The 21,655-nt window shown below is 35.5% G+C and overlaps 1 protein-coding gene across 1 annotated transcript in view; it reads right to left on the reverse strand.

Annotated features, from left to right (window-relative positions):
• Positions 1-21,655, reverse strand: part of LOC106077514 (uncharacterized) — a 45,716-nt gene that overhangs the window by 7,688 nt on the left and 16,373 nt on the right. Inside the window, exons 13-30 of the mRNA XM_056029683.1 lie at positions 21,388-21,549; positions 19,581-19,740; positions 19,417-19,490; positions 18,259-18,371; positions 17,853-17,895; positions 17,591-17,691; positions 16,876-16,975; positions 15,535-15,707; positions 9,646-9,756; positions 8,497-8,577; positions 7,863-7,989; positions 7,418-7,594; positions 6,955-7,176; positions 6,146-6,252; positions 5,923-5,998; positions 4,049-4,161; positions 3,081-3,219; positions 1,952-2,191 (exon numbers count right to left, since the gene is read on the reverse strand). Of these exons, the coding sequence (XP_055885658.1) occupies positions 1,952-2,191; positions 3,081-3,219; positions 4,049-4,161; positions 5,923-5,998; positions 6,146-6,252; positions 6,955-7,176; positions 7,418-7,594; positions 7,863-7,989; positions 8,497-8,577; positions 9,646-9,756; positions 15,535-15,707; positions 16,876-16,975; positions 17,591-17,691; positions 17,853-17,895; positions 18,259-18,371; positions 19,417-19,490; positions 19,581-19,740; positions 21,388-21,549 (2,319 nt within the window). The remainder of the gene's footprint in view (positions 1-1,951; positions 2,192-3,080; positions 3,220-4,048; positions 4,162-5,922; positions 5,999-6,145; positions 6,253-6,954; positions 7,177-7,417; positions 7,595-7,862; positions 7,990-8,496; positions 8,578-9,645; positions 9,757-15,534; positions 15,708-16,875; positions 16,976-17,590; positions 17,692-17,852; positions 17,896-18,258; positions 18,372-19,416; positions 19,491-19,580; positions 19,741-21,387; positions 21,550-21,655) is intronic.

The following is a 21,655-nucleotide window of genomic DNA, read 5'->3' on the forward strand; positions in this document are numbered from 1 at the left end:
ATAGTTCCCCTTTCAGACCTTGTGATCTACAGGTCAGATGATGTATAAGATTATCTGTTTCAGTGGCCCTTGGTTTAAAAGGGTTTCATGTGGCCAGGACAACAACCAAACGCTTTTACTTTTCCCCAAATAATGTCAATGTACCCATTATAGATGGGTGGACTCAGAGGCGCCCTAAAGATCCTAAAATTCAAAATCCCAGACATCATCAGTATTCGAACCCGGGACCCCAGGTCCGGAAGCCAAGCTTAATGTAACTTAAAATGTTATCCCTTTCTAAGGACAACGGAGTCTACGGAGACGCCCCAATGATTCAGTCCGATGTTCATTTCTTCTCCTTTAAATAAAAAAAAGGGTCGTCCAAGTCTAGATTTAAAAAGCACAGATTTAGCTACGATAACTGAATGTACTTCAGTCTGATGCCGTCAAAGCCATTCACTGAGAAGTCAGAAGACTCTCAAGTCAACGACTTTGTTCGGGAACTTGTGTAAGGCAAAGCGGGTGAGCTGGAAAAACTTTTATCATTATTATTTAGTGTGTCTTCACCTAGAACATGTACGTGTATGTACTATTGCCATGTTAGCATTTAGTTGCATCTGACTATGATGTTTGTAAATTTCCATAAATATGTATTACTCATTTATTCGTTAATGTAAACTGTAATCCCAACAGAGGACATCCATCCTACAATTAAGTTAATTTTATTGTCTATTTACAAATGTCCATATTCATCTGGACTTACTAACGTCTAGATTATTTCCCTACCTGTGCATATATGCCTGTATATATGTAAACATATATATATACAAATAGTTATGCTTGTTTTGCTATGCACATACTGTACTGTTAACATGCACCCTCAGGCCCAGGATTCAGTCTCGCGTGCCTACCCGATTATTTTCGGCCTGCATTGGCTATTTTCCCCATTCTACCCCCCCCCCTTTTTTTTTCCTTTTCGTTACGGTCCACTGGTCACGAGCGACCGTGGACACGTTTACTTGTCGGTCAGTAAGGTCAAAGGGGCTACAACTCTGTAATATGGTCCCCCTGTGTCTCTCCTTATTTATGCCCCCCTGCCTTGCATATTTATATGTGTATATGTATTATGCTCCCATAGAGCAAATATTGATGCATTTAGTAGGGTGTTGTTAGCATGTATCTAAGGTAGTCTGAGGGAGACGCTTCTATCAAGGATGAGCCTCCCGCCAACCAGCCTGTATGGTTTAATAATTCACAGCCTCCTACACCAGGGCTGGCGTGTTTTGTTGCCCGAAAGGAGATCCCAGCAGCTCTCCACACATTCCCAGTTGAGGGTGAGTCACTCATCACTCTCGACTAGAACTGAAGGCATTCCAGGCTGAAGTCCCAGGACCGGTCTGTACCTAACAAAACGAGTAAGCCCAACTTGTGTCATCCTCGTCCTCATCACACCAGCACCTGCCTACCCGCAGAACATCAACTGACTGGCTACCAGCCCAGTGGAGTCCTAACTCACTCCAGCTCAGAAGGAGAACCTTGGATAAAGAAGATAAGTGAGAGGCAGCCAATAAGCAAACCATACATGAGCACTTGAGTACCATTCCAGTGATGATATTGTTTCATAAATCATCCTGAATATATATGTACACCCCCCCCCCCTACTCATTCATTGTATATCTCTTAATCAGCTCGTATTAAATATTGTTTCTTTCACCTAATCATTAAGTTTTGGTTCTTGCTTATGCCTGTCCACGAGCCTATGCAACATCAAAATAATATTTATCGCGTTGTGGCCCTAAGACTTTACCCCTCGGAGTCACAGGCCCATCATCCCCATTGGGAAGTACAAACTGACCGATCGGTGGACATATTCCTCCACAGAGATGAAAAAGTATGTAGAAGAACGCTTATTTCAGCTGTATGTACATGAAAACGTTTTTATGTCCAATATTTTAACAAGTTTTCTACTCACGTGAGTAATGCGTGCAGCTCGTGGCATTAGTCAAGTCTGAAGGTTTGGCTTGAATCATGTGAGTCTTTCTTAAGTTGCAGAAACCGTCGTCACAGATCTCGAACGACTCACATCTGAAGTCTGGGTTGGTGGTGCAGGCACGGGCACACATCTCATTACTGTTGACATTGGGGAGTCTCTTGTCTGCTTTTGTGGTAAAGACTTCGGCAGAGTTTAGAGTATAGTCCATGGTGTAAAACTCTAAACACAGAATATTTAGAAAATCATTTAAAGGTAGTTTACATGTATTTGTTTGTTGTGTACGTATTACAGAGATAAAAGAATATTTCTGAGGTAGGTTGGTCTCGCTATAACAATACATGGAACCAATTCAAGAAACTGAGCTGATGTTACGTCAGCTAAAGTTATGTCCCCTGATGCTATGTCAGCTGATATTATGTCAGCTAATGTTATGTCAGATGAGGTTATGTCAACTGATGCAATGTCACCTGATGTTATCTCAACTGATGTTATGTCAACTGAGGTTATGTCAGCTGATGTTCTGTCACCTGATGTCATGTCAGCTGATGTTATGTCACCTGATGTTATGTCAACTTAGGTTATGTCAGCCGATGTTATGTCACCTGGTTTCATGTCAGCTGATGTTATGTCACCTGATGTTATGTCAACTGAGGTTATGTCAACTGAGGTTATGTCACCTGATGTAATGTCACCTGATGTTATGTCACCTGATGTTATGTCAACTGAGGTAATGTCAGCTGATGTTATGTCACCTGATGTTATGTCACCTGATGTCATGTCAGCTGATGTTATGTCACCTGATGTTATGTCAACTGAGGTTATGTCAACTGATGTTATGTCACCTGATGTTATGAAGATAATGTGAGCTAAGGTAAAATTAGTGAAGATAATATGAGCTAAGGTAGATTAGTGAAGATAATGTGAGCTAATGTAAGGTAAGATGAAATAAAAACAATTGAAAAGATTTTGAGTTGAGCTAAGTTTAGGCGAGTAAAAGTGTAAATAATGTTAAATGAAATGGAGTAAAATAAGTAAAAAAAAAAACAAGGGATTGAGGAGGGAGGGAAGTGATTAGATTCAAAAGTAAAATCGAGTTTTGTTAACTTACTAGAATAAACGTTCGTGTATATCGATGAGTTTATAATCGCTGGCATTGGTGGAATAATTTCATCCGGATGTAAGGATGTCAGCCGACAGAGTCCAGTAGTGAAACTGTAGTCAAAGGACTCACATGTGAACGTGTTCTCCTATAAATAGAACATACGTACAGGTGAAACACAAACACCAATCAACTCTTATGGAAGAGAAACCAATGACAGAGAAAATACATGAAGATAGAAGAGTTCACTTAAGTTCATTATGAATACCCAAAAATGTTTATAATCACAAAGCTAAGCTATATAAAAAATATATTTTTTATTGTTCAAATTATATTAGGATGGCAATGTCTTTTACTCCTAAAATTAAGTGCGGTGCTTCACATGAATACGTGAACCCAGTTGCGACCTGCATTTCTTGAAGACAAACCCTTTTTCTACCGCCGGTCTATTTAAGTTTTCTTCTGTATTTGAGTCACAAATGTTTGACCCACAGTCTTTGTGAGAGCTCTCCAAGTGTCTCTTTCCGAGGCCATCTGTGACTAGCTACGTACCTCTATGTAATTGAGGGCGAAATGGCGCCTTAGTTAATTTTTTTTTTTTGGGGGGGGGGCACCGCTGTTACGCCGTCCTCATTTAAGTTAGCCAAAGAAGATCGCCTGGCATGCTGTCGTCTGCCCTGCGGGATACGTGTCGAATGGTAATTAGTGCTTCTATTGTACTAGTAAAGCTATTCAAGCATGGAATGGGTGGCTTGAATCAGCCAAGAAAACTAACAGCTTGGCAGCATTTAAGTCATTGATTAACTGTATTTTATAAGATAAGATTAAAAAAAAAGGATAATTATCGAAAGTTGCACTTGATTAAACAGAATTTTTTGTGTTTGTCTTTCAATGCGGAATTTAAATGTTTTAGTTGCGATTAAAAATGTTTGATTTTATTAACAAACTAAATCTAGATAAATTAAAAGAAAAGTTACCTGACTACATGAGAGAGCACAGTCTGTAATGCTGACCATTTCGTATGTTGTATTTATAACACTGTCCAGAAATTTGCTATTTGGAGTGACCACATAGTTTCTTAATAACGAGCCTGTAAGTATATTCATGTAAAACGAGAACTCAATTTATAAACGTTTCAATTAAGGTATAATCCATAGCGCTAGCAGAGAGTAGGAAACAGCTAAATCTACTCATCGTCAGCACTTCTAATGCTTTCCATATTAAAATTAACACTTCTGATACTATCAATATATTAGGCTAAGTTCACTGATACTATCAATATATTAGGCTAAGTTCATTGATACTATCAATATATTAGGCTAAGTTCACTGATACTATCAATATATTAGGCTAAGTTCACTGATACTATCAATATATTAGGCTAAGTTCACTGATACTATCAATATATTAGGCTAAGTTAATTGATACTATCAATATATTAGGCTAAGTTCACTGATACTATCAATATATTAGGCTAAGTGCATTGATACTATCAATATATTAGGCTAAGTTCACTGATACTATCAATATATTAGGCTAAGTTCACTGATACTATAAATATATTAGGCTAAGTTCACTGATATTATCAATATATTAGGCTAGGTTCAAATCAACACTTCTACTAATCTCAAAATTAAAAATCAAACAATATAGCCTGAATTTCTGTACAAAGAAATCATCAATCTCTAATTTTCTGTAAAATGAAATCATCAATCTCTAATTTTCTGTAAAATGAAATCATCAATCTCTAATTTTCTGTAAAATGAAATCATCAATCTCTAATTTTCTGTAAAATGAAATCATCAATCTCTAATTTTCTGTACAATGAGATCATCAATCTCTAATTTTCTGTAAAATGAAATCATCAATCTCTAATTTTCTGTAAAATGAAATCATCAATCTCTAATTTTCTATACAATAAAATCATCAATCTCTAATTTTCTGTAAAATGAAATCATCAATCTCTAATTTTCTTAAAATGAAATCATCAATCTCTAATTTTCTGTACAATGAAATCATCAATCTCTAATTTTCTGTAAAATGAAATCATCAATCTCTAATTTTCTGTACAATGAAATCATAAATCTCTAATTTTCTGTACAATGAGATCATCAATCTCTAATTTTCTGTACAATGAAATCATCAATCTCTAATTTTCTGTAAAATGAAATCATCAATCTCTAATTTTCTGTAAAATGAAATCATCAATCTCTAATTTTCTGTACAATGAAATCATCAATCTCTAATTTTCTGTAAAATGAAATCATCAATCTCTAATTTTCTGTACAATGAAATCATCAATCTCTAATTTTCTGTAAAATGAAATCATCAATCTCTAATTTTCTGTAAAATGAAATCATCAATCTCTAATTTTCTGTACAATAAAATCATCAATCTCTAATTTTCTGTAAAATGAAATCATCAATCTCTAATTTTCTTTAAAATGAAATCATCAATCTCTAATTTTAAGTACAATTAAATCATCAATCTCTAATTTTATGTACAATGAAATCATCAATCTCTAATTTTATGTACAATGAAATCATCAATCTCTAATTTTATGTACAATGAAATCATCAATCTCTAATTTTATGTACAATGAAATCATCAATCTCTAATTTTATGTACAATGAAATCATCAATCTCTAATATTCTGTACAATGAATTCATTACCCTCTAAATATCTCTATTGAAATCCTCACTTCTAATGCTCTCAGTACAGAACTCATCCTTTCTAATTAGGTCTATATTGAAATGTTTCCTAATTAAACATTTAAAACTAAAAACCTATGTTTGGCTTCAATCCAATGCCAACACACAACATTTGTCCATTTATTAAACATGTTATTACCTGAAGTATCACTCGGATCATTGGGAATTTCCAGATCGTCTCTGATATCAGTAGCTATATAGGTCTTGTTTGTATTCTGAAATAAATTCACCAACAAAGAACTTTCTTCTTTTAAAGCGTCACTTTTGGGTACAGGACTTTTCTACTTGACTAAAGCATTGCTTCGGAGCATACAATATAAGCTAATGGATAAGTTTATTATAGCTATAACTTGATAACTTACATCTGGTAGTGTGATGGTAATCTGAAACAAATTGTCGTAGACGTAGTCTGTTAGTTTGCTGTATATCATGGCCACATCTAAGGTCGCAAGTGATCCATCTTCTGTTCCTAGAGTTTGATAGTTAGACTTTTAATAAACAAGACTTGAAAGTGAGTCTATTGTTCTAATTTGTTGTTGTTTTTTTAACAAAAATGTATTTTGTTTTAGTATTTTTTAAATAATTTTTTTTTTCTCTAGGTAGGTGTTTTTAATGAGTTACAGGATTAATACAGCGATTAAACCTGCTAACTACTCGAAAATAAATACGCAAGCTAAAACTTTATGGCCACATGGCAAGGTCATCAGGGCTCGAAAAGACCTTCCTTCAGGAAACGGTACCAGAAAAAAAAAAGAAGATCTGTAGTTCAATACTAAGGACAGTAACTCTGTAGTTCAATACTAAGGACAGTAACTCTGTAGTTCAATACTAAGGACAGTAACTCTGTAGTTCAATACTAAGGACAGTAACTCTGTAGTTCAATACTAAGGACAATAACTCTGTAGTTCCAAACTAAGGACTACAAATTAATAAATAAATGACATTCTGTTCAACTGCCTTTTCACGCTGCTTTATAAGTGTTTTTCTTACAGGGTGGCGCTGGCGGATTTTTTAAAGGAAAAAATAAGAAAATGGGGGCGGTAGGCCAAAAGGTTGAAGACTACTGTATACGCTCTGATGTTTTATATTTAGTTGCTTTCAACGCCAGTAGATAGAACCTACAAACTAATAAAGTTAGTGGATAATAGTTTTCTGTTCATTGGTGGCTTACTTGTATAATGTGTACACGGGTTGTTCTCCGGTGTAGCCGTGGGGTCGCCTTCACTTTCGCTGTGTTTTTGTCCAAGCAGGCAGCTGCCGCCGCAGTAGTCGAAGCTATTGCAGATGAAGCTGTTGGTAGAGACACAAGCTGCAGCGCAGTCTTCCTCATCGTCCACTTGGATGTAGTTCGCTGAACTGTTCAGGCCCACTTGCAGTGTAGGCGTGAACAAGTCTGCAAGGGGGAAACGGACATGTGATAGCTGTCAAAATGCAGGGGGCCCCTAATAGGGTCAAGCCCCCCGGGGCCCCCGAAATCCTTAGCTCATGCCGTTTTTTTTAAAAATAGATTCAAATGATATGAGGGAAGTTGTGATTTAAACATTCGAAATTTAAATTTTAACATAAAATATTTAAAAAAGAAAATGTTTACTGTACCTGTTGACCACTAAGACTTGAATTAATTATTATCTTACCGATAGGAGGAACATTTCCAAGGGAAGTAACAAACAGATATACATCATTGTTATCGTCATAAGTCAGTCTTAGTTGCTGAAACTGCATGGGAGATAACTGTGTCCATGAAGCCATGAGCTGCGCGGCAGAGTTGATGAAACTGTTGTAGGCTTGGTCCAAATAAGGATGATAAGGTTCTGGAAGCAGAGATTGAAATATAGAAGACACTTTCAGTATTATCAATTCTAATTATTTCAATTTATTTGGTAAATTAACTGAAATTATTAATTTCGTTACAGTAAATCAGAAAAATATTTATTAACAACCGCTATTTAATTAACTATTTCGTTAATTTTTTTTATTGATATACACGTTCGCTATTTTCAATGGCGTCTTGGTGTTTGAAAAATTGAGTTGTATCAAAACATTAAAACTAAAGTGGAAATATAGCACGCTAATACTAACGTCCTTTAAAAATAACCAGAAAATCATTTTTTTGGTCATTGTCGTAACAAGCTGAAGTGTCAAAATAGTTGACTGAATGACCCTGGTCATTGAAATCGTAGAAGTTGACAGCAAAGTAAAATCCAGTCTGGAGAAGAAAAAAGAATGCAATAATTTATTTGTTCTCGTTTCTGTCACTATTTCATAGAAATACACTTTTAAACAATCAAAATGTAAAAAAAAAAAAACCTTTTCTTAGTGAAATAATTTCACATTTATGGGCATAAATATACATATATATATATTTATATAATCAATACTGTGAGCATTACTTTCCTTTTTTTTATATCAAACAATTCTCATTAAGAGTTCTAGAATGTAACTCGTTAATAGCTGTAATAGAAAATAGCTTATAGAAGAGACCTCAATCGAAAGTTGCAGTAGAATGAAATGTTTTGAATATAAATGAATTTCATGCAATTTGTGTTTATGTTTAAAACACGCACCGAAAGTTGTGCGTGAATTACTCTAAACTTGATCACAATGGAGAGATTTTTCAACTCTGGGGTAATTTACGGTAAAAGCGCCTAATAATGTGTTCGTTAATTAATTATGTAACTAATTATGCATAGATCTCTGAGAGAGTCAATCTCACCGTCGTGTCTTCCACCTCAAGCATGACTGGTTTACTGTGTGTTATATCTGTACCATCAGGGGAGACATAGTCCCATTCGCTCTGTTTACAAAGAAAAAAAATTCAGTACAAAATTGTAAAAACTCGTCTTACAATGGAAGAGAAGAGAAGCACACAATATTACTATTATAATTATTACTTCTCTAGATCTATATAATCTAAAGGCTCTACCTTTCTAGTCAGTAAATAAATAACAAAAATTCTGACGGTTAATATATAACAGAAATTCCTGAGATACTATTTTATTATCAGTAGCTTTCATTCACTTTCTCTTCCACCAAATCTGAAACTCGTTTCGTGACAATCGACATGCTGAGACTATCCTCTTAAAATACACAGCAGAAACTAAAAAATGTTGAACTGAACACTTTGCACCTTCTGAGCATTTAGGCGGAGGGAGCACTTAGCTTATTTTTTTTTTAGAGGGATTAATTCATGTGGTGGCCAACTAGTTAATTAGTCCAATAGTTCGTGGAACACTTATTGAGGCCTCGCTTAACACTTATTGAGGCCTCACGGAACACTTATTGAGGCCTCGCGGAACACTTATTGAGGCCTCGCGGAACACTTATTGAGGCCTCGCGGAGCACTTATTGAGGCCTCGCGGAGCACTTGTTGAGGCCTCGCGGAACACTTATTGAGGCCTCGCGGAACACTGGGGTGCCGCGGAACACAGTTTGGGAAATACTGAAGTACATCAAAGAAATTATATACGCCTCCTTCTGTCTCGGAAGACAATGGATGCGCCTTGATGAGTCACTCGCTTTTGGTTTCATCTTGAGATGAATCTAGAGGGACTTATCAAGCCTATTCTGGAGCGGCAGAATTTGCCACAGTTCTTGGATATTTATGCATGTGTCCTAAAACGAAATTGGGGAGTGTGTATTAAGGTCTCTTTGTCCCCGTGCAAGGAACAGCCAGTTCTTCATCTTTTATTCCTTGTCCCCTATCGCGACATTCTGCGAGAATGTCGACTATTCTCTCATCGTGCTTGTTGCAATACAAAATGGCGGATGTCGTAATGCTCTCTGATTCGCCCAAATGGTCTCTAGACATTTCGTAAAGATTTAGAAACAGACAAAAGTCATTTCGTATTTCAAAGACACTTACAGTCTGGAAATAATATTTGAAAATGCTGCTCTGGGATGTCTGTAAGGCGGGAACACTGAAGTCACCTCGGCTTGATTCAAATATGTCACATAAAATTCCTCGGACTGTTTTCTGGAAAATAAAATTTAATACTTCAATGATGTGTAAGTTGAAATATAAAAATTTGTAATACACATTTAATAATTATTTTTTTAAGAAATGTATTTTTAAAACAGTAACTTTTTAAACTGGGTCAATTTTTTTTCGTAAGAAATGAATATAAATAAAAGTCTCTTCAGAACAGAAGATTACAAAGGATCGTATTGGTTTCAAAATCAACTACCGCAAGAAAATAAACAAAGAAACAAACTTCGAATGGATGGTTTTGAGGTCATACGATGAGAACGATTGAGATTGGCATCGTATTGGTTTCAAAATCAACCACCGCTGTAATCAGCTATCGGAATGGTTTAGATCGGCACACTCTGAACCTCCAAGAAAACATTTAACATAGTGCTGTAACTCAGCCAGCAGCGAGCCCGACGAACCTCAACGAAAGGGATATATCAAAACTACAGTTTAATAATAGAACAATAGTAATGCGATAACAAATATACCACTAGAGGAACCAATAATAGCAGCACTTATTTTTGGTTTATACCCTAGATTTAATTATCGGCCATCTTCGACTTCCTCTTAGCGTGTCTCTGTCCTGTGTCTCATGGTGCACAGTCTCGCACCTAATGACAGTGCGCAATGTAGAGTCATAACAATATATATTTTATTTGGTCTTGACAAAAATTGTTTAGTATAAGGATCGAACCTAGGACTTGTGTGTCATTAGCGAGTCGCTCAACAACAAGTCATTTAAATATGTGCAGCATTTTATTTTGAAACAAGATTACAAAGAGAGTTTGTGTTACACAAACTCAGAGGCGGCCCCCGTCGAAGTCGGATCCCTGTCGGATCTGCATATTCGCAAATAATATTCAAGAGGTGATTTAATTTTGATGGTCAAAAGTAATAATGTTTCAAAGATTCATTTGCCATAAATTTAAATTTAAATTAAATAAAAAATAGTAGATTAGTTTTAGTATATTAAAACATTACAATATTGATCAAAACGTTTGGAAATGAAAATCTACACTTTTTTTTTACACTTTAAGTTTAGAAATTGAAATTCTACATCTTAATCTAGTCTATTTTAGTCTAAACTAGATCTAGAAATTCTAGATCTATAATCTAGAATAATTTTAATTAGAATATAAATCCAGATCTAGATATACTGTAATAAAAATCTAGATCTAGTTTAAAAAATCTAGATTAGATCTAAATCAAGATATCATTCCTTTTTTAAACGCGAGTCACATAACGAGGCTTAATAAACATTACTATACCGAGATCATTTTTCATTTCATTTGAAGAATTAATTCCATATAACGTCAGAGGGGAAAAAAAACACTACGTCACACGGCCTAGCTAGACTAAAAATCGCCTTCATCATTACGAGCCATTTATCGAGTGATCATAGACTTTGGTGCACCGAGTGCGTTCTTTAAGCATTTCATTTAAAGAATTCATTCCATATGACGTCAAAGGAAAAAAAAAACACTACGTCACACGGCCTAGCTAGAATAAAAATCGCCTTCATCATTACGAGCCATTAATCGAGTGTTCATAGACATTGGTGCACCGAGTGCGTTCTTTTAGCATTTCTTTTAAAGAATTCATTCCATATGACGTCAAAAGAAAAAAAACACTACGTCACACGGCCTAGCTAGACTAAAAATCGCCTTTATCATTACGAGCCATTTATCGAGTGTTCATAGACATTGGTGCACCGAGTGCGTTCTTTTAACATTACATTTAAAGAGTCCATTCATATGACGTCAAAGAAAAAAAATTCCATTACCTCACAATAGGCTAGTACCGGTACCATAAAAAAAATGTCTTTATTTACACGAGATATTTAACGAGGGTTCATAGACATTGGTGCACTGAGTTCTAATAGAATTTATTTAAAAAGGATCAAAGCCGCATTAATTTTGCGTTTTGTCTGTCAGTCGCTCTGTCCGTCATCTTGATATAAAAAAACAACAACTAAAAGTTATTAAAAATTGATTAACCTTTATTTTACGTTTCAAAACATCGCAATAATTTTTAGGTATGAACACAATTGAAAAGTTTATATAATTGATTGTTCCGGATGTTTGTATAAATAGTAAAAGAAAAAGAGAATTTCAGTTAAATGTAATACCGTTAATTAAATTTTTTGGATGGTCTCGTATAAAAATTAGATGTACTACAGCCATGTGGAGAGATTTTCATACCTTACTTTGGTGTTTGGATTCTGTTTTCCTTAAAAATCGGAACATAATATTAACGATAATTAGATTTTATAATGTTTTAGGTAGAAAGTTAAATGTACTGTAAGAGAGTAGTGAGTTAAAATATTTTTCATAAAAATCCGTAAAAACATTATTTCGTAAATGAGAAGATTATTTGTTAATTAATTAGAAGAGGGAGTTCAAACAATTATTTGGCGTTAGTAGATTTTTAAATAAATTCGGAAATTTCAGGCGACGATTTGTAAGAAACAAAATCCGGAACTTTCTTTATCGATTACAAAACTTCTATGTTATGTTTTAGCAAAAAAAAACAAATGTCTAAAAAGTAATTTTCAGTAATCAATTCTAGTAAATTACTTTTTTTTAAAGCCCTGAACAACCTATTGTCGATATTTTTAAAATTTGTTTAAAGATGAAAATACGGAACAATTTGATATTGATAACCAAATTATAGTGACGCATTGTCAAATAATATAAGTGTAATATTAGTAAATTATGCGATTTCAAACAAACATTAGGCATAATTCATGCTTTATAAAACAATATCCGGAACAATTTTACACTTTATGAAATATAAGTCAGTATAGAGATTTTGATTTAGCATTAATATGCTATTTACATAAAAAACGGAACAACATATTATTGATAATGTGTTTTTGCAACGTTTAAGCATGGAAATTGAATGTAATATAAATTAGAAGAGCAAACAAACATTTGTTGGGGTCGATTAGTTTTGCACAAACAAACAAAAAATCCGGAACAATCAATTTTTAGTTACTTAAAACTATTGAGATGTTACGGGAGGAACATTAAAGTGTAAACAGATTTTCAATAGCTTTTAGAGTTCTAGTTTTTTTAATCTAATCGTGACGGACAGACCGACCAACAGACAAAACGCACAAAAATAATATTTTATTCGGATGGGGGCACTAAACAAAAAATAAATAAAATCTGATTTTTTAAAAAAAGTTTAAGGAATTGGTTTAGCACCTGTTCATGTAGCGACGTTACGCTACTGCACGAAAATCGCTGCATAAAAAGTCCATTAAAAAAAATGTGCGTGATATTTACATACAAAATGCATTATTAGCCTTTATAAACAAACAGAAATGTTTTCTTTTAATTTTAGCAGCTAGTTGACCAGAAAAAACATCTTTAACTATTATTTATATTTGTTGTAAACATTTCGTGTACATTTTTAAAATGTATTTGACTTAGTGATACTGAAAATACACAAAAATTGGCCATCTTTGTTAGCATATTGTAACATTGCCTCCCTTACATTTACGTAATTGTTTTAGAATTGGTGTATTTTTATGAAAAAATCGCTTGCATAATTAATTTTATAAATTAAACGGTTTGCTTTTAGAAAACCAAAAGAAGCCGTTGCACCTAAACTTTTCAAGCCGCATTTAATGATGAAATAATATTTTTCATATCTCTTCTAGTTTTCGAGATATGAGTGTGACAGACGGACAGACGGACAGACGGACATTTTGCACAAACCTAATAGCGGCTTTTTCCCCTTACGGGGGCCGCTAAAAAAATGATTCAGTCTTTAGTCTTTTACAATACCTAGGTCTGACTGTGTTAAACTGTTGTTTCTAGAATCTATTTTATTTCTTTCCTATTCTGAAACATATTGTCAAATCTGAGTTAGTGATTTTGCAGATTTTCACCTTATGACCTCATGACCAATCTACCCGCTGGATCGCGCCCCCCCCTGCCCCATCCCACCTCCCGAGGTGCTGTCGGTGATAACGTTCAGGACCTTAGTGTGTAGGACAAAAGGTTGGTTGCCACCTAAATCAATTTAAACTTGAAAAAAAAAATTAAGACCGAAAAACACGCAATAAAATAAACACCGTCCTGTATCAATATCTAAATAAACAAAAATAAGGTAAATTCATAATGGGTTGAAAGCACAAATGTGCTTCATGGACGATCTATGATCACCAGAGTAGAAATAAAGTTTAAAACATTTCATCAAAAGCAAGAAACAATGGTCTTCTTGCATATGTACTCTAACAAGTAGATCTAACCATTCGTGAATGAACCTTCAATTATATTAGAGACCTAGAGCAACACTAGTAGAGAGCGCCCTGAAGTTCTGATATGTTTGAGATCTGTTTCGCGATTTAAAAATTCTATTTAAAAAATTCTTTGGGTTTTGTGCAAGGACCACACCAATAGGCAGTGGTATAGCAAGGTACCCGTGGGCCGGGTTCAAGAACATCTTTGTGGGCCATCTCCAGCCAATAAGACAATTTTAGTGTTTAAGAAAAAATAAGCAATCTAAGTGTACAGACATTCCAATGTAAAGATCGTAACTTTAAAAAAAAAAATAAGTAGATATGTCATAACCAGGGGCGGACTGGCTATATGGGCTTTTGGGCAAATGCCCGGTGGGCCGGTACCCAAATGGGCCGGATGGGCCACCGAAAGGTCCGCATGGATGCCACTAAGTATTAAATTGATAAAGGTTTTATAATATTATCTTTAAAAAAAGCGGACATCTGAGTATCGTATTTAAAAAGAAATCACTCTACAGTGTAATACTAATTTGTTCTAGTAAACTTTCCGAGATAACGTAATAGCCTACATCCGTAGACAGCGCTACTAGTAGTGGGCTTCACCCTGGGCTATTAAAAAGCAACATAAGGCCCTTTTTCAAATACGGAGCTCACAATTATCGACACTCAAACTTAACATAATGATTTTGAGGACAGGTAGGCCTCTATTTGGATGCCCATCACATGATAGGTAATTTATGGGCCCGATTGTATGGAAATGCCCGGGCCGATTTTGACACTCAGTCCGCCCCTGGAGTCAAGGCATCACGCCATTTCATGACAACCTTTGCAACAACCATTAACTGTGTTTTCAGTTTGTTTTTTTTAAATTTAAATTGGTATCCTCATGACCTTCACCTTGAACCATATCGCAGTATAAAATTTAATCTTGAACCTTGAACAATATTTTCTAGTAAAATCTGTACAACATTTTTGTTTAATGTGGAGTGCCACGTGACCTGAATTGAGTACAGCCCGACTTTGTGACAGGCTTGGAACTGTCGTCCTGTCTGCACTCAAAAAGTGTGACACTGGCCTAAGAAAGAATTGATTTACCTGACACTGGCCTAAGAAAGAATCGATTTACCTGACACTGGCCTAAGAAAGAATTGATTTACCTGACACTGGCCTAAGAAAGAATTGATTTACCTGACACTGGCCTAAGAAAGAATTGATTTACCTGACACTGGCCTAAGAAAGAATTGATTTACCTGACACTGACCTAAGCAAGAATTGATTTACCTGACACTGACCTAAGCAAGAATTGACTTACCTGACACTGACCTAAGCAAGAATTGACTTACCTGACACTGGCCTAAGCAAGAATTGACTTACCTGACACTGACCTAAGCAAGAATTGACTTACCTGACACTGACCTAAGCAAGAATTGATTTACCTGACACTGACCTAAGCAAGAATTGATTTACCTGACACTGACCTAAGCAAGAATTGACTTACCTGACACTGGCCTAAGCAAGAATTGATTTACCTGTCCAACAAATCTGTATGAATCAGACAGGTAGAACAAGCTCTGTGGAGACTTTAAGGACACTACAAGATTTCCGTCTGGCGATGGTTTACTATTGACCACATCAAAGGCTCCAGGTCCAAGGGCGTTGATCTTACAGCTTCCTGTGACTTGGTTGATCTGATAGGAAAGACCTACAAAATATATGTTAGCACAGTGTAAGGCTACGTTTCCAATCACCTCCCTTTTTCTCTCTCTTTCTAATTCTTTTTCTTTCTTCTCTTTCTTCCATTTTTTTCTCTTTTCTCTCTGTTTTTCTCCTTCTCTCTTTCTCTCTCTTTCGCTCTCGCCTTCTCTCTTTTTTCCTCACTCTCTCTTTCTCTCTCTCTCTCTCTCTCTTTCTCATCAGCGATGTCCAACATTGTTCAGCTCGTAGGGAAACCATCTTTACAACAACTTTGATCAGCGAGAAATAGATTGTCGAATTCCTCGGCACTGAGCCTCTACTGGTTTATGGTTCACTATGAAAGTTTCGAGGACTGGATAGCGTCCGCGGTCCGCGACTAGTTTGATATACTAAATAGATCAATGGAATATATGGTCGAGTGGAATACATCGCTAACAAAGGTATCGAGTTCGAATCTCGAAGTAAACTAAAATAGGGCCCGCGGTCCGTAGTTTGGGCACCAACTAATTAGATCATGGTTTAATTATTTCATGTTACACTCCTGCTGCTTTTCAAAAGTCCAGCATCAAGAAGCATTCCGGGTTTTTTGTTCCAATCCTTGAGATTCGTGGTCGAGAAGTTAATTACGCTTGAACTGGGCTTGGCTACCTATGAATGGGGCTCGAGGTTCGACACCCAATTTGAGCAGAGTTATGTTTACTGAGCGCCTAAAGGCAGCACGGAAAACCTTCTCCCAGATACCTTCTTCCCCCCCCCCCCCACTGGTCCACAAATGAGATTGGACCAAAGCGCTCTGATCATGATACAGGCATGAAAGTAGTGCTATATAAAAGCTATAATTTACCCAACAAAGCAGTTTAGTAAGCCCCTGTAATGTTTTTATACTGTTCAACAATCATGATCATGTGCTTACATTTCGTAATAGAAATGTGTTTTACGTAGCTAGTTAATTTATTGGAAATTTGGCGACTAGTTTGATAAACTAAATAAATCAATGAATATATTTGGTTGAGTGGAATTCATCGCTAACAAAGGTGCCCGAGTTCGAATCTCGAAGTAGACTAAAATATTTGACATTTAACTCGACTGAGTTGTGTTTTGTAAGCGCCTAAAGGCAGCACAGAAACCTTTGCCTCATAATTTTAATATTACAGAATTGCTAAAGCTATAATGACCTCTCGTAAAATCTTGAATATATGTCATCATGTATTGATTATCGCCATAAGGATCTCTGCTGTCATACCGAACAATGTCCAGGTTTCCATCGTACCAGACCTGTTTAGTAACACATTGAAAAGTAAAGTAAATATAGAATTTGAAAAAAAAATGCAGATAAAAATGGTAAATTTTTAAGTTGATTTTAAAAAATTGACATAACAAAAATAAAGTTTAAAAAAATTGGTTTAAATTAAAACATAGACTAATAGAACACCATATATCTTACAAAATACTGGTTTAACAAAAAACGTAGATTACATATATTTAAAAAGTATAAATGTAGGTTTTTGTTTTGAAAAGTTATGCCATCGTAAGAACAAATAAAATATTACTCAATTATATTTTCCTCGGTATTGAGCTAAGACACTAATTTTATGATCGGAGAGCGGAGAGTGTAGTAGCCTTTTAAAACACTACAGGAAAACATGTCTTTATTTATACTTCGGTCATTAAAAGCATTGAGTTAAAATTACTTAAAATATGTGCGAAAGTTTAAAAATGTATATCCTAAAAACGCACAGAAATCAGTTTCTATCTGCCAGCATCTTGTTTCTTTTTATGCAGATTTTCGGCAACCTACATCTAAAACCGTATTACTTTAGATTTAATGAGTCAAAAACTAAGTTTTAGTATAGCTTACATGCAATGATATAAAATATCAAAGGTACATACAAAGGTTTCAGAAACTCTTCCTTGCTGTGGCTTGACAGTCTCTATTCTGTAAGAAAATTGATTCGGCAGATTGGGTAATGTTTTCCCAGGTACAGGCTGCCCTGTTCAAAAGAAAATGTATACACTTCGTTAGTATTGAGCTAGTGGAACTCGTCAGTTTTAGACGTAAAATATACATAAAAATAAAAATTATATTAATTTATAATGTCTTAGAATTTCGAATGGCAAAAAATTTGTTTTAAACTTATTGTACAATACTTGCCTGTTATTACATCAACATTGATTGCTGTGTACATGTTGGTGTTCTAATGAATAAAAAATAAAAGTACAATAAAAAAAAAGTACAATAAAAATAAAAGTACAATAAATTTCGTTTTATAGTTATAACGGTAACGGGTAAGCCCCTTTTCACATTTTACTTTTATTTTCGTGGCAAAATAAAAATAAAAATATGAAGGGAAATTTCTCCAAGTTTGACATAGATCTAAATTCAATCCAGTAGATCAGTTCGGGCTGCGGGTCATATCCGGCTAGTACGAAATAAAATATGTTTTTACCGCTTTTTAAAAATTCATCAATTTTAAGTTAAGGTTTAGCACCAAGGTACCCCGGCTTTCTCTTTACCTTTCTAGATACGCCTCTGAATGTCAATAAATATGATCACTTACTCCGTTAGCATCTGGAAGGCTCACAAAAACTTGTTTAGCTTGTACAGCTTCGACAAGATTGAGGTAGGCCACGGCTACTGGAGTTTCTTTCACCGCTGGACCAACAATTGGACCTGAAGGAAATAGTTCTGGTTAGAAAAGTGTAGACATTGCTTTTATTCAACTCTATATTCTGAATAAAAGAAATAAAATGGAAAGCTTTAAACTTGGGCTGTTATTAAAATATAACTTAAATTTATAAGGATAAGCGATTAAACCTTAGTTTATCATTAGTATTATTATTATCATTAATCGCTTTTATACTCTTCTTAGCGCATCTTTCATGTTTATAGCATGCTCAGTGCGCTATGGTCCCATTTCTTTTGTGAAAATACCATGTAATACCATCTAATATCAAGTAATACCATCTAATACCATGTAATACCATCTAATATCATGTAATACCATCTAATATCATGTAATACCATCTAATATCATGTAATACCATCTAATATCATGTAATACCATCTAATACCATCTAATACCATCTAATACCATGTAATACCATCTAATACCATGTAATACCATCTAATACCGTCTAATACCATGTAATACCATCTAATACCATGTAATACCATGTGATACCATGTAATACCATGTAATACCATCTAATACAAACTTATACCATGTAATACCATGTGATACCATGTAATACCATCTAATACCATGTAATACCATGTAATACCATCTAATACCATGGGCCTCAACATCTCTGTCTAGCAGCAACCTGTTCACCTTACCCCGTGTTATTGCTACATGAAGTTGAATCCATGGTTCGTGCCCAAGGGCGTAGCTGGGAATTTTCCATCATTTGGGGGCCCGGGGGCTTTACCTCTATTGGGGCCCATGCATTTTGTGTAAAAAAAACACTCATTTGGGGGCTCCCTCAAGTTGGGTCCAGGGGGAATTTTCAAATTCTCTCCCCTCCTCTCCCCACCCTAGCTACGCCACTGTTCGTGTCCATTGTCAGGACTGTCCATTTTTCGCTATATTTAATTCACCATATTCTGCTATTACAAATATATTTTATCCCTTGATATATGCGATATGTATGCATCATTCGTTGTTTCATTATTTAGCTAAAAATGTGTCTAGACAAACTGAATCCTCTAATCTTACGTGTGTTTAAAACACAGTCCGTTGCGTTGGCCAGTACAGTGTTATTTACGGTGGGCATGTGGTTCTCAAGTAGCCTGTAAAGAATGTAAAGAACATGGTTGTCATAAACTTTTGAAGACTTTTATCGTAAATTTAACTAGTACGGGAGAGAGAAGAATTATTACCTGCAGGCATATTTGTCATAGAGGCAATATTCATAGGCATTGCATTGAAAATCGATATTCTCTATACAAAGTCCAGCACAGTCTAAAGGCGCATTCACCATATAAATGACTTTGTCGTCCACATGTTCTTTTGAGGGTTGATCAATTTGTTGAAATTGAGCTGCAATAGTTTGGTGCAAAGAAACAGTTTAGAGTTTTTTAATTAGAGAAAAGCAATTTTATAAAATACAGTGAGTTTTTGGTTGTATCTCGCCTCCCGTCAGTCTTGAGCACAATGTTATCATAGCACAGTAACACTGGGAGTCACAAACTACGGGCCGAAAGACACATCCGTTCCTAGAGGCACTACTACTCGTCCCTTTCGCATTTCTGTCTGTCAATTCATAATGATACGCTTAACAATGTGTGCGTGCGCGCGCGCGCGTGTGTGTGTGTGTGTGTTCGTGCGTATGTGTGTGCGTGTATGGGCGCTTGAGTGTAAGTTCGGATGAGGCAAGTGACATGTGTTTTGGTGTAAGTGTATGGCCACAATTTCTTTCCATTGTTCGAGATACCTAACTAAATAATTCATTACCAATTGTTAATTAACTAATTTCTTTTTAGCGGCCCCCGAAAGGGAAAAGACGCTATTAGTTTTGTGCGAAATGTCTGTCCGTCTGTCCGTCCGTCCCGTTTAGATCTCATAAACTAGAAAAGATATTGCAAATCCGACATCACAATATTTTAGACCATTCAAAGTTCTGATGCAACGGCTACTTTTTTTTCTGAAAGCGAAAAATCTAATTTTTAAAATCGGTTATGCAAGCAGTTTTTTAAAGAGAAAAAGCTAATTAGTATGCAATAAAAGTTAGACCTAATTTAAAATTAATAGTAATCTTATAAACTTCATTTTTATGAACATTTTTTTTTTATTGTGGAAATTTTTTTTTTTTTGAATAAGAGATTGAGCCTTTTCAAAACAATTGGATTATAAGACATTAGTTAGGCCAAGGGAGGCGCGGTGGCTAAGCGGTAAAGCGCTTGGCTTCCGAACTGGGGGTCCGGGTTCAAATCCTGGTGAAGACTGGGATTTTCAACTTTGGAATCTTTGGGCGCCTCTGAGTCCACTCAGCTCTAATGGGTACCTGATATTAGTTGGGGAAAAGTATAGGCGGTTGGTCGTTGTGCTGGCTACATGACACCCTCGTTAATCGTAGGCCACAAAAACAGATGAACTTTACATCATCTGTCCTATAGACCTCAAGGTCTAAAAGAGGAACTAGTTAGGCCAGGTTCACATCTAACTTTACATTCACTTTCACCTATCCTTTGATCTGCGGGACCGTTGGGGCACTACACAAGATCTGTCTTGCTTCTTTCTCCATTCTTATCTCTCATTTGTCTTTGATATAATTTCATTTGCATGTTCTTTCTGAAAATATTGAAGCCTGCCTGGATGGGCCTTTTCGGGGGCCGGTTTTGAGTTTGTGTTTCCACACAAACTGTCTTTTGTAACCTTGTTTTTTTTTTTTTTGCTTTATTTCTTTTTGCGTTGTCCGGTAAAAGTACAAGAAATAATTATACAGAATCTTAGCTTGATCCGAGATGGGGTGTTGAAGAAATATTGTGTACAAACTTTTGACCAGACAGACAGACAGACAGACAGAGTGAGTTGATATAAGCTTTGTAAAAACAAGCTACTGAAAGATTTCTTTCCATTATCAAAATCTCCCATTTACACTCAAATCTTGTTTTCCCAAACATAGTTTAAAGGAGTCTCAAATACAAGAATTATGATAAAGAATTTTTGTGTTGAAAATCTTATTACCATAATAGGCAGTTCCTAGAATCCAAGCACTGGCATATATAGAGTAAGCGTCTGCCTCAATGCTGAGACTACCGATTCTCAAAGGGTTGATCTGCATTGTTTCAGCTAATTGGAAGTACAGTTGCTGTTTCCATTGGTCCATGGCGGCTGGGTTGTAGCTTCCTGTAACACGAAGTGTAATTGATATTTATCTTTTTAAGATTCTTTTAATAAATGTGCATCGATGATATTCGAGTAAGTACATCGACCCCCCCCCCCCCCAAGTAAA

This window comes from Biomphalaria glabrata, chromosome 5 (assembly GCF_947242115.1).
Source record: "Biomphalaria glabrata chromosome 5, xgBioGlab47.1, whole genome shotgun sequence".
Classification (NCBI taxonomy): Eukaryota; Metazoa; Mollusca; class Gastropoda; family Planorbidae; genus Biomphalaria; species Biomphalaria glabrata.